At 40.7% G+C, this 12,314-nt stretch overlaps 1 protein-coding gene across 1 annotated transcript in view; it reads left to right on the top strand.

Moving 5' to 3' along the window:
- angpt1 (angiopoietin 1) overlaps window positions 1–12,314 on the top strand; it is an 83,246-nt gene that overhangs the window by 59,098 nt on the left and 11,834 nt on the right. The window contains exon 7 of the mRNA XM_072448182.1: window positions 5,548–5,714. Within this exon, the coding sequence (XP_072304283.1) occupies window positions 5,548–5,714 (167 nt within the window). The remainder of the gene's footprint in view (window positions 1–5,547; window positions 5,715–12,314) is intronic.

Raw genomic sequence — 12,314 nt, 5'->3', positions numbered from 1 at the left:
TAGATCAGAGTCTGAACATCGTCACACAGATCGCTCCTCAATCTGACCTGTATTACCCATAATTCCCTGCTCCGCTGCTCTGCCACTGTTATTCTTCCCTCTCTCTGACGGGAAATGATTACAGGAATCACCAAACATTTGCGTAGTCTCTGGTGCTACTGCAGGTGTTGCCCTGAATACCGTCTGCTTGTAATCACAGAAAAGCCCGTGCATATTTGTGTTGTGGGGGTCGGCCATTTAACGCCAAATTGCATTTATTATTTCTGGCAGTTGCCGCTCTTCTGTTTGCTCCGGACGTCAGCGTTGTGTTCACAGGCCGCACTCAGGTGATCCTCTGTAAGTTCTCCGTTTGTTTGGCTTTTCTGATCTTCTTTCATGAGCCATTCGTCAAAGAGAAAGAGAAAAAAACTCAACTATGATGGAAATTGTGATAATAATCAGTCAAATATGTATTCAAAATGTGTCGAAATCAGAACGAAAATAAATTAGGACTAAATAATGATTATAACAACCAGACATTAAAATGTGTGTCACAATTGGATTTCAAGCTTTGTTTAAAACCCGCGACCCCGAAAGGGAACAAGCGGTAGAAAATGGATGGATGGAAATAAAAATACTTGTTCCTCTAAAATATAAAATACGACCAACAAAAACACGGTTGACACAATGTTTTTTTTTTTATGTTGATCCAAGTATTTTAAGATGCTATACTTAAAATATAGATGTGAACATAAAGTATGTAGAAAAGAAAACAAAAATTGTTTGTTTAACGTACCATAAATTATAACTCTCCAAACAACAATTCTGGTATATTGTGGAGTTCACTGTGGCTGAGTGTTTTGCAGAGTGGTTTGCGTGGTTCTTTGTCCTCCAGTCTTGAATCTGGGCTAATTTACTGATCCCTGTATAGTTGTCATTTGCTTTATTCTTAGTTTAGACCTGGACTAGTCCTTTTATAGACCTGGTTTAGACCTGGTTGTACTCGGAAAGGCAAACATTTCCATAGGTGGGTGTGAATCCAAGTAACACGTGTATGCGCTTGTACTACACATGTACCATAACAATACACTGGCTTACGTAATTGACTCCAGCACAAAAGGGCGTACAAGGAGAAGCCTGTATCACACTCTCAAGTCATTACGTAGATTATGGCTCATGAGGGCCCATTTGCAAACTTTCATCTTTGAACTTTGCCATTGGCTTTGTCCATCAAACATCGCATCACTCCCTTTCCACCGACACGTTTTTACAACTCATTTGCACATTGAGCGTCTCCAACGGTCAGCGATCACATTAATCGGACGGGACGGGTTTTCAAACATTAGATGCGAAACAATAGTGTGAACCGACCCGCGCTGGGACGACGGAGAATAGCGCTGAACGGTCCACGGTCCGCGGACTCTAATCAATCTTGCGCGTTGTCGTGGCGGCGCGGTTCGTCGTCGCCAGGGACCGTTCACACCTCGTAATTTACTCCCACGCGCGAATCGAGTGAAGGATGGAGGCGCGTTCCCAGTGCGACGGTCCCGGGGTAACGCACACCTTACGTCTACAATAGCTCTGTATCATCAGAACGAGTGTGGCTGAAATACGATACGCGCCATCGGTCCAACAAACTGACGAGCCGTGATGAGGACCAGGTTCGCGTGCGGAGATGGACAAAGGGAAACTGTCAACGGGATTTAGGTTCGGAACGATTTCGGAGCCAAAAGTAGAATTCCCGATCGCAGCGGGAGGCAGCCACATCTCGTCAGCTCCATTATAGAAGGTTGATTACATGTGTTGTAACGTAGTGTGATAGTAGATATTGTCAGATCTGTTTGCGCCTACTTTGATATTATAGTGTTATTAGTACCGTATTTTCCGGACTATAAGTCGCACCAGCCAAAAAATGCATAATAGAGAAGAAAACAAACATGTATATTGTAAGTCGCACTGAAGTATAAGTTGCATTTTTGGGGGAAATGTATTTGATAAAATCCAAGACCAAGATTTAAAATAATAACAGATTAGAGAACATGGTGAATAGGTGTACGTATGCTAACACTAACACCTTCAGCTACATAATGCACAGACAGAACTGTGGTAAGTGTCTGGTATGTTAACGTAACATATGAACAGTTATTCAGATAACTATAGCATAAAGAACATGCTAACAAGTTTACCAAAGCATCAGTTTTACCCCAAATCACTAAATCCATTGAATTCGTCTTCCTGTGTCACTTCTAAACAACAAACAACAACAAAAACACCCATAATTGAATAAATGCAAGATAGGTATTAATTTAGGCAAAGCAATGACATCTCTATTGAGACGAACAGACCTCCACCAGAAAATGTGGAGCATCTTTAAAAAAATCCTAAATTAAAAAGGTACCAAAAGGTTTAGAGACAAAATCAAAATGTAAATACATTTGTAGGACGATGTAATGAGCTTAATATTCAGTTTAGAGTGTTCTGTGGGAGGAGCAGCGTCTCTAATCTGAGTTCCATCGTTCCCATTTCATAAACGACAGAATTAAAATACACAAATCTGTTCTGTGGCATTGCGTTTCTGACTTCTCTTTTAAAAGGTCTCTCCTCGCCCTCACGTGTAAATCGGAACCACCTGAAACCTCAGCAACGAATCGCACATGTTAAAGTCATTATAACGCAAGCGGCTTCTTTTTCCAAAACATCAGCTCCTCGACAGGACGCTCCTTCAAACACCCGCCGGAGCTCAGATCTGATCAGAGCTGCTTCTGTCACAGGCAAAAGTACTTCTGACAGCGGCAGAGAAAGAGCCTAAAGGAGGGAGGGATCCTAAAGGAGAGAGAGAGACGGGTGAGGAGGGGAAGTGTCGGGGAGGACGACGGGATTACAGCGACGGACAGAAGGGATTGTGTACAGTACCGTATTTTCCGGACTATAAATTGCACCTTTTTTCATAGTTTTGGCCGGGGTGCGACTTATGCTTGTATTTATACTTATATACTTATACTCTGGAGCGACTTATATGTGATATTATTTGTTATTTTCACACTTGCAACTGCATTTCATACTCCGGTGCGACTTATAGTCCGGAAAATACAATATTCTTATTGTGAGCGTGGTCGCCTCGTCACAGATATGACCTATAACTTGGTTAACGATTATTTTATCTTATAGTCCTGAAAATATGGTAATTGGCTTAGTTTATTTGCCGTTTGCAGTTACAACGCATTGGAAAAACGCGTGCAGAAAGATAAAACATTAAAAGACAACCACGTAAACAAACAATAGACTTAAGGTACAAAACATTAAAAGCCCAGAGACACATTTTGAGACAGAGAAAGATTAAGTTGCATGTAGAGAGAGAGAGAGAGTGAAGAAAAGGAGAGATGGAAATAAGGGAGAAGGACAGCGAGAGAAAAGGTGATGACTGAAGAGAAGTTGTAGCATAGAACACAACTTGTAATATCTGGAGTACTTCCTAAGCTTTATCTCACACTCCGAGTACATAGTATGTGAGTGTCGGCGGTGCGGCCAAAACGTCTCAGGGTATAACACAAAAATACTATAAGTCTGACTGTAAGAATTAAAACTTCAAAACATCAAACTCTAACTGACGTATTTTCTTGTTTTATGATGTTATATCTTATACAACGCTGCCCAGAATGGGAAATGTACGAGCAAAGAACATCTTTGATCAAACCCTATTAAAGTTTACATTCTTAAACCTCTCCAAGTGTGGCTTAAGTGCTTTCACTCATTGTTGGGAAGCACTGTCATAGAAGATAAGATTCCAGGCAAGAGAGAACAAGAAAGACGGAGAGGAGTGTGGATAGAGAGAGAGGAGGAGAGTGTGGATTGAGAGAGGAGGAGAGAGTGTGGATAGAGAGAGGAGGAGAGAGTGTGGATAGAGAGAGGAGGAGAGAGTGTGGATAGAGAGAAGAGAGTGTGGATAGAGAGAAGAGAGTGTGGATAGAGAGAGGAGGAGAGAGTGTGGATAGAGAGAAGAGAGTGTGGATAGAGAGAAGAGAGTGTGGATAGAGAGAGAGGAGGAGCGAAGAGGAGAGTGTGGATAGAGAGTGTGGATAGAGAGAAGAGAGTGTGGATAGAGAGAGGAGGAGAGAGTGTGGACAGAGAGAGGAGGAGAGAGTGGATAGAGAGAGGATGAGAGAGTGTGGATAGAGAGAGGGGAGAGTGTGGATAGAGAGAGGAGGAGAGAGTGTGGATAGAGAGAGGAGGAGTGTGTGGATAGAGGAGAGAGAGAAGAGAGGAGGAGAGAGTGTGGATAGAGAGAGGAGGAGAGAGGAGAGAGTGTGGATAGAGAGGAGGAGAGAGTGTGTGGAGAGAGGAGAGAGAAGAGAAGAGAGGAGAGGAGGAGAGAGTGTGGATAGAGAGGAGAGAGGAGGAGAGAAGAGAGAGTGTGTGGAGAGAGAGGAGGAGAGAGAGTGGAGAGAGAGAAGAGAGGAGGAGAGAGGAGGAGAGAGTGTGGATAGAGAGGAGAGAGGAGGAGAGAAGAGAGAGTGTGTGGAGAGAGAGGAGGAGAGAGAGTGGAGAGAGAGAAGAGAGGAGGAGAGAGGATAGAGAGAGTGTGGATAGAGAGGAGAGAGAGAGAAGAGAGGAGGAGAATGTGTGTTTGTCTGGAGAGCACATGGTGATGAGAAATGAGTAAATATGGGGCATTCCTCTGGCCTTAGGCATGTCCTGCTGAGTGGGAGGAACAGAGCGGGGTCCCGGGCCCCTCAGGTCCTCAGTGCCATTCTTCTTCTATAATGAGTTCTGTTCTTGTTTTGGTATCAGACTGTTTGCTTTGAGTATTTCTGTGTTTACCTTTAAAGGTGCACTCTGTACTACTACTACTACTACTACTACTACTACTACTACTACTACTACTACAACAACTACTACTACTACTACTACTACTACTACTACTACTACTACTACTACTACTACTACTACTACTACTACTACTACTACTCTACTACTACTACTTTCTTTATGGAGGAGGGTCTGCCACCTGCTTGTGTCCATAGATATTCTTTGACCTCGAACTATTGTCTTTCTCCATGGAGACATGCAGGTAATGCCAGACACCAGACCAAATTACGGATCAGATCTGTGGAGATGCAAGCCCCTTCACAGAATGCATGTGTTTTTTAGCTTTATTTAACCGGGACAGTTTCAGCGTGAAAAGTGGAGAAAGGATATAGACCTCCAGCTAGAATTGAACCCACGATGCTTTTGTTTCAAGGTTTTAACAAATAAAAGCATCTGTAAGTGAGAGTAAGTAAGAAGTAAGTGTGGAACATTCTGGGCAAAGACGCAACATCTCCATGGAAACAAACAGATATCAAAGTCCCCCAGAAAAAGAGGTTTTTTGCGTAAGATTTCTGTGTAAGCTTTGGATGCGATCAGCGACCACAAATACAACTTTATAGAAGATAAAACAGTCAACGGGGCGAGAACATCCACAGATTTGACCAATAACGTCTACGTCAATCGTTGAATCTGTTGCCTCACGATCCTCCGCGGTCGATGAACGATATCCTTGACGTGTTGTTTTCTCTCGCCCTCCTTCAGGGCTTCGGGAGCGTGTCTTCAGAGCACTGGCTGGGTAATGAGTTGGTGTACCAGCTGACGGCGCAGAGGCAGTACGCCCTGAGAGTGGAGCTCACGGACTGGGACGGGCATCAGGCGTTCTCCCTCTACGACCGCTTCCAGATCGGCAGCGAGAAGCAGAATTACAGGTGATTAGCCTCAGTTAACGCTCGACTCTGGGCGACTGGCTTTGCTCGCCGACGCTTCGTTTTGCCGCGCCAGTGACCACCAACCACACAGTCTTCAACCAATCAGCTGCAAGAAAACACCTTATAATGTACATTATAATCAAGCTACACTGCACATGGTGTTTGTATTTTAATTTATTATCTAAGTGCTGATTCGGTGTGAAACTATTGAAACTCTATGGACGATGATGACAGCAAGGTGAGTGGACATGTTTATATACCGTATCAGGACTATAAGTGGCACCTTTTTTCATAGTTTTGACCAAGGTGCGACTTATACTTATATTTATACTTATATACTTATACTCTGGAGCCACTTATATGTGATATTATTTGTTATTTTCATACTTGCAACTGCATTTCATACTCCGGTGCGACTTATATATGTTTTTTTCTTCTCTATTATGCATTTTTTTTATATACTCCGGAAAATACGGTATATATATTCTCATAATTAATTAAAGTGAACCAACATTGCCACTGGGGTTCATCACACTGTTTTTTCTCGATCGCGCCTTTGAGTTTCAGGACATTTTTGTTGCTTCATTTCAAACACCCAAATAACTCCCTGGAGAGTGGAAGAATGCGGCGCAGCGACATGGTGCGTAGCTCAGGCGAAGAATAACACAACGGAAGCGCTTTTTCATTGATCGACAGCTGCGGGAAGCCAATCAGAACGGTTCCCTAAAGTGGCAAAGTCTACAACAGTCCATTATGGAGCGAAAACGTTTTCTGAGTGAATCTGTTTCCCCAAGTAACAGAGAAGACTTTATTCAATATTAGACGTTTTGTTGTCGACACCATTGAGCGCTGGTTTGTTGGTTTGGCATTTGAACAGCATGCAACTCAAAAAACAGTGGTGGAAATGCCCAAAACGGCGCTCGTACATAACGATTTGGATGATTCTAGTCAGATTCCAGGATAGTGCCGTCCTCTCCCCGCGGGACAGCTCTGAGGTCTTCGTGGTGTGTAACGGTGTCATTCAAGCTGCTCACGGTTTGGGTTTTTTTTGTTTACCGCCGTCACATTTCCCCTTTTGGCCGGTCAGAGTGCGGTCAGCTCGTCTGTGCAGAGGGCGCTTAGTGGTTTAGAGCGAAAGAAAACAACCCAAATGCGCTGATTATTGCTTTCCAGACACTTTCATTATCTCCACGCTCTTATGTAACTTTGCACCGGGACGTCTTTTTTTGTGTTCCCCTTTCAGATTCTTTCCGAACCTCTCGCTCTCTTGACTGACACTCGGTCCTCGTGCGTTGCCGGGGGTTGAAGGTCTAGTTTTCTTTTCAGGAGGTTAATGATAACACGCTTCGCACTGCGGCAGATGCTTGGCCTCCTCCGATGTGGAAAGACTACCGCGAATTCCTCAGAGTTCAAGAAAAAAAAAATGGTTTTGGAGGCGAAAGTCAAGACGTTTAAGCATCATAAAGACGCCACAAAAATATAGATTCAAATTGTGATTAGGCAGTTCATTTTACATTTAGATGGGATTTTTTTGATACTCGCTGTTTTCTTGTGCATCCGACTTTTAAAAGACCTCCCTGTTTTGTTTTGTTTTTTGTTTTTCAAATGTGATATCTTTGCTTTTCCCCTTGATGCAATGGTTTGACAGGCTTTAGTCGCTGGGATTAGAGCTTTGCAGTGGAACCAAGAGGATCGACTTGTTTTATTATTTGGCAAATCAATTTCTTGGGTTGAATCTAGGTCGAGAATGTAGATTTAAAGTGGACGGATGGATGGATTTGACGGTTGGCTTTGAATTCAGCCAAACACAGACGGAATAATGCATGTAAATTGTGTCTTGTTGACCAAAAAAAGGGGGGAAAAAGATAAGAAAAATGATAATCAAGCAAATGTGGAAAAGACAAAGAGTTAAGATTAAAGATTTGGTTGCACTTGAACGGTTTCTCTAAAATCCTCTAATGAACTGATATATGTGACTAGACGTTTTTGATTAATCAGCTTTATTTCGTGCATGTAAACACACAATAATCAGATGTAATCCATGTGTTTTCTGCTCAGTAGTAAACATTCTGCATTTTTCTTGGTATCAGTCGTATTTGCCGTATGTTTATTCATTTGAGATCATGATTTTATAGGAGTTGGTAAGATGATTATGCTGTAGTTATTGCGTATTGAAGTTGTTGTAGTAGTATAAAGATATCGGATTTTATCAAATAAATTTCCCCCAAAAAATGCGACTTATAGTCCGGAAAATACGGTACTTTGATGATTTCATAACTCTGTGGGAGTTTTTTTTTTTAAGGAATAGCCAAACTTATCATGATGTTAGTGGGAACACATGGAAATTGGGACTAAATAAGGATTCGAACGGTGAAGTGTGAAGGGCGCAAACTTGCCATGACCACAATAACGTCTTTAGTCTTCAATCATGGCACCAAAAATCACTCACTTTTTGTTTATTTAGGCCGACAGAGAAGACCAGTTTTTTTTCACGTAAATAGGCCCAGTGATCCCAAAGAAATGACCATAAATCAGATTAACAAACATTAGATTTCTGCCTTGTCCTGCCTCTGTATTTTAAACTATATTATATTGTCATGTCATGTGAACACAGCTTATTGCTCCATAAATACTAATACCTTGGTCATTTGGGATTATCACTGTCATGGGACATCTTTACATCAGGCACGGTACGATTCCCGGTTCGGTCGTGTCCTCTACACTATAACTATTATTAAACCATTATTAAGCATCTAATGAGCTGCAGAAGGTGTGAGGAGTTACTCATGTGAAAACTGTTCACCTAAATCCTGTTAGAGCCATGGGATAAATGACACATTTATTAGCAGCGCTGCGCTTACATTTTGGCATTAGCTTTACTATGCAGCAGTTGGAAAGCCATTACAAAGCTTATTTTACATTCTTAACCGTTTCCAATGACGTGGGTGATGGTAGCAATAAATGTGACAACACTTTGACTTTTTATACTGCATTTAAATGAACGGAATGTCCTCGTGAGTGAAAGTTACGGGTCGTTTTGTGGTTCAAATGATGCAATGTTTCTCAATACCAAACGGGAGCAGGATGCGCACACAATCACTGCAGTTAAAGGTCTCATGATTGCAAAGGGTAAAAGATAATAGTTTCATTTTCTTTTTTTAAAAACACCACATGCTCATTAAAGTGGACCACTGGGAACACTTAAACCTGTTTTGTGGTTTGGATTTGCAGTCAAGGCTCTTAAAGTAAATTGGCTTAAGGAGATTTTTTGAGGACAGTTAATAAACAATAATGCATTTGTACATTTTCAAATGGAATAAGAAAATAATAATGATAGGACGTTGCAAAGGGAGAAGGATAGGATAGTTGCAGCTTATTGAGGTTGTAAGTGGAGGTTAAAATCCTCACCAATGAAGCGTTTGCATTGAGCAGTGTAAACCTTATAGTACTGGAAGTATTTGTTGTTGTAGTAGTTGTAATCAGGGCTTCACAATGTATCACAATCAAATCAAAATTGTAATTTAAGTAGGTGCAATTATGTAGGTCACAGAATGTCCTCTTTAAACAACAAAATGTCCTGTTATTGAAATAAAATGTAAAAATGAAAGTCTCAAATGTGAATTTTCCTGGACGAGTTTGAAATGCGGTCTCTGTGACACACATTTCTATTTTATTCTGAAATTAGGCTGCAATAGTTGTAGTAGTTAATATAAGTAGTTTGCCATCAATTCAGCTGATTTTATAGAGCACTTTACCTATTAGAAGAAGGATCTAATTATTTGAAGAATGTTCCTGTAATTGCCGTAACCATAACACAACAAAAAGGAAAATTCAGTTCTAATTATTTCAACTGTGCGTGAAGTGGAAAATAGTTGAATCCAGATTGAGTTCAGTGTACACAACATGTAATGACTCACTGTGGTTTTCAGCAGCTCCGGACCTGGTCTTCCTGATGTTTTCTACTGAACCACATCTTTCTGTAATTGTGACATAAACCGGTTTGGTTTATTTTTCCTCCGTTTCTGATTCAAGTGGCTCCAAGAGGCGTAAGCAGCGAGTCAGAGCCGCTCCTTTTCAGCAAGCAGTGTCACGGCTGAAATTGGTGATCTGCAAATATTGTTTCAAGGATATCAATCACATCAGTGCCTGGGGAGGATTGCTATAATTTAGTGTGAAGAAATAAAACTGTGCTGGAAGAGTTATGTAAATAAGAGACGATATACAGATGTATCCACAGCTGAATCTCCGCTTTGAGCTGTGAGAACTCTAAATTAAGGTCACGAGCGTTTGGTTATCCTGAAATGTGTCTTCACGTTCTATTTCAGCACCGACCGGACAATGTTCTGCTCCCGTCACAGAAGGTGAAGTTTGTCTTTGAAAACGGACCAAACCCTTTATCATTGTGTTGATTTTAAAAGAATGATCAACAACGAACGATGCAAAATCAACGTTTAAAGGCAAGGCAAGTTTATTTGTAGAGCACATTTCATACACAAGGCAATTCAAAGTGCTTCACAGCAGGAAAAATGTGTTAAAATCACAAAGAAATGACAGAAACAGAAATACAATAAAATATGTGTCTCCGGGATGGACACATCACTTTTAGATTGATTCTTTCCCATATCAGCGCGCTTTCTGCAAACTTTAAAGATTTTCCGACCGTGTTGCAGTGATTCTTCCTCATCTTTAGTTTAGTCTGAGTTGTGTTTCGATTGATTCATATGTTCTGCATGTGAGTAACGTTCAGTATTCAAGGCTTGAGTGCATTTCCCCCACTCCTTTTCCCCGCCCTGCACTTAATTACGAGTCTTTTAAAGTCTAGACTCTGTGTCATTTATACCTAGCATTAAAAAAAACATAAATTAACCACAAATCCCTGTCGTTACTGTGTGTTTTGTACTTTAAATATCAGGACATGTGAAATGTTCAGCACTCCCTGTGTTCAGGAGCTCAGTTGTAGTGAAAGGAGCTTTGTCTAGAGCTGCTTCTCCATAATTAGATACTGTGAGTAAATCATTGCAAGGTCAGTGCCTTTGAGAAGGTTTACAGTATTTTCCGGAGTATAAGTCGCACAAAACGCATAATAGAGAAGAAAAGAAACATATATAAGTCGCACTGGAGTATGAAATGTGGTTGCAAGTGTGAAAATAACAGATTATAAGTATAAATATAAGTATAAGTCACACCCCGGCCAAAACTATGAAAAAAGGTGCTACTTATAGTCCGGAAAATACGGTACTGTCTTCAAGTGCTTCCAGAGAAATAAGTGGAGAGAAAAGAGTGAAATGAATGTGAATAAAAGAGCAAACTCAGTCATCATCACTTAACGTATATATTTAGTGACGTTTAGACCGAACAAAAACAGCAGTAAAAAAATACAAAGGAAGTAAATACAGTCTGAGGAGGTAAACTGGCCCGGGACAAGCAACCGTTTCAACTCTCTACGATCGGGACCCAAACTTCAGGTATGACGCGGGAACAGGAACAGAAGAGGCCAAGAAGACATGTTCGAGTTTATTTTTACATGCGCCGTTACATCTTTATTCAATATCCGCTGCAGTTGGGACGCCAAGTTCCCCAGTCATTCCCCAGTCATTCCTCCATATGGAAAAGAGCGCAGAGGAATCACAGAGAGCTTGTTTTGATGCCGGGCCAGCTCAGATTCGTACGAGATAATGAGGGCGCTTTGGATGACCCTTTCCTTTGTCTCTTTACGCTCAGATCAGAAGATACTAAAGTCCTGTTGAGCACCCTGTAGTTCATCTCAACCTGTCTGTCAAAACACGGAGAGAACATGTCAAACAACTCGCCAAATACGACTTTTCACATCACAAAACCATTTTTTCAAACACAATGCGCTGATTCCAGAGCTCTTAGTGTGCGTTTGCGTTGAAAAGGGAAAAACTCATGACCTGAAAATGGTTTCTATCTTTGAAATGTAGTGTTTTTGTGAGGTTCAAAAGCAAAAAACCTCGTAAACAGAATGATTTTTTTTTTTTAAATTAACACAAATTTAACTTTTAAAAGAGTCTGGTGACGTCTGTGCTTCATAGTCTGGTACATTTTATACTTTTTGATTAGGAATATTGACAGGAAGATCAGATCTGATTCACCAATGGGGGTGTCACAATATCACATTTTAGTGCTATGATTATTGTGAGAAAAAACATCACGATTTAACGATTTATTCACGATTACGGAAACCAAACAACAATGAAATCTTTAATTTTCTGTCATTCCCGTGGTCTGACATGTGCCTGTTCCTCAAGTTTTTGCACATAAATAAAGCTAAATTGGACAAAAACAGCCAGATAAATATGTTTTTTTACATTTAGGCCAATTTGTTGGGCTATAGCTTGAACTAAAAAATACTTAAATTTAGATAAGATAAGATAAGATAACCTTTATTTGTCCCACAATGGGGAAATTCTAGTGTTACAACACAGATTAGGTACAGAAACAGATTAGGGACAGAAGTGTAATAATAAAAAAACAGATAACTTATATTAAAAAAAAACCTCTTTTAAAAAAAAAAACTGTTATACTCTTAATAAAAATAACACTCTTATTTACGGCTGTTTTATGGACAGAAATGATTGC

This window comes from Eucyclogobius newberryi, unplaced genomic scaffold, assembly GCF_026437365.1.
Source record: "Eucyclogobius newberryi isolate DKJ021-1_F unplaced genomic scaffold, fEucNew1.0.hap1 SCAF_16, whole genome shotgun sequence".
NCBI lineage: Eukaryota > Metazoa > Chordata > Actinopteri > Gobiiformes > Gobiidae > Eucyclogobius > Eucyclogobius newberryi.
Note: the sequence above shows the minus strand (reverse complement) of the source record. Positions and strands in the feature narration are given on the sequence as shown.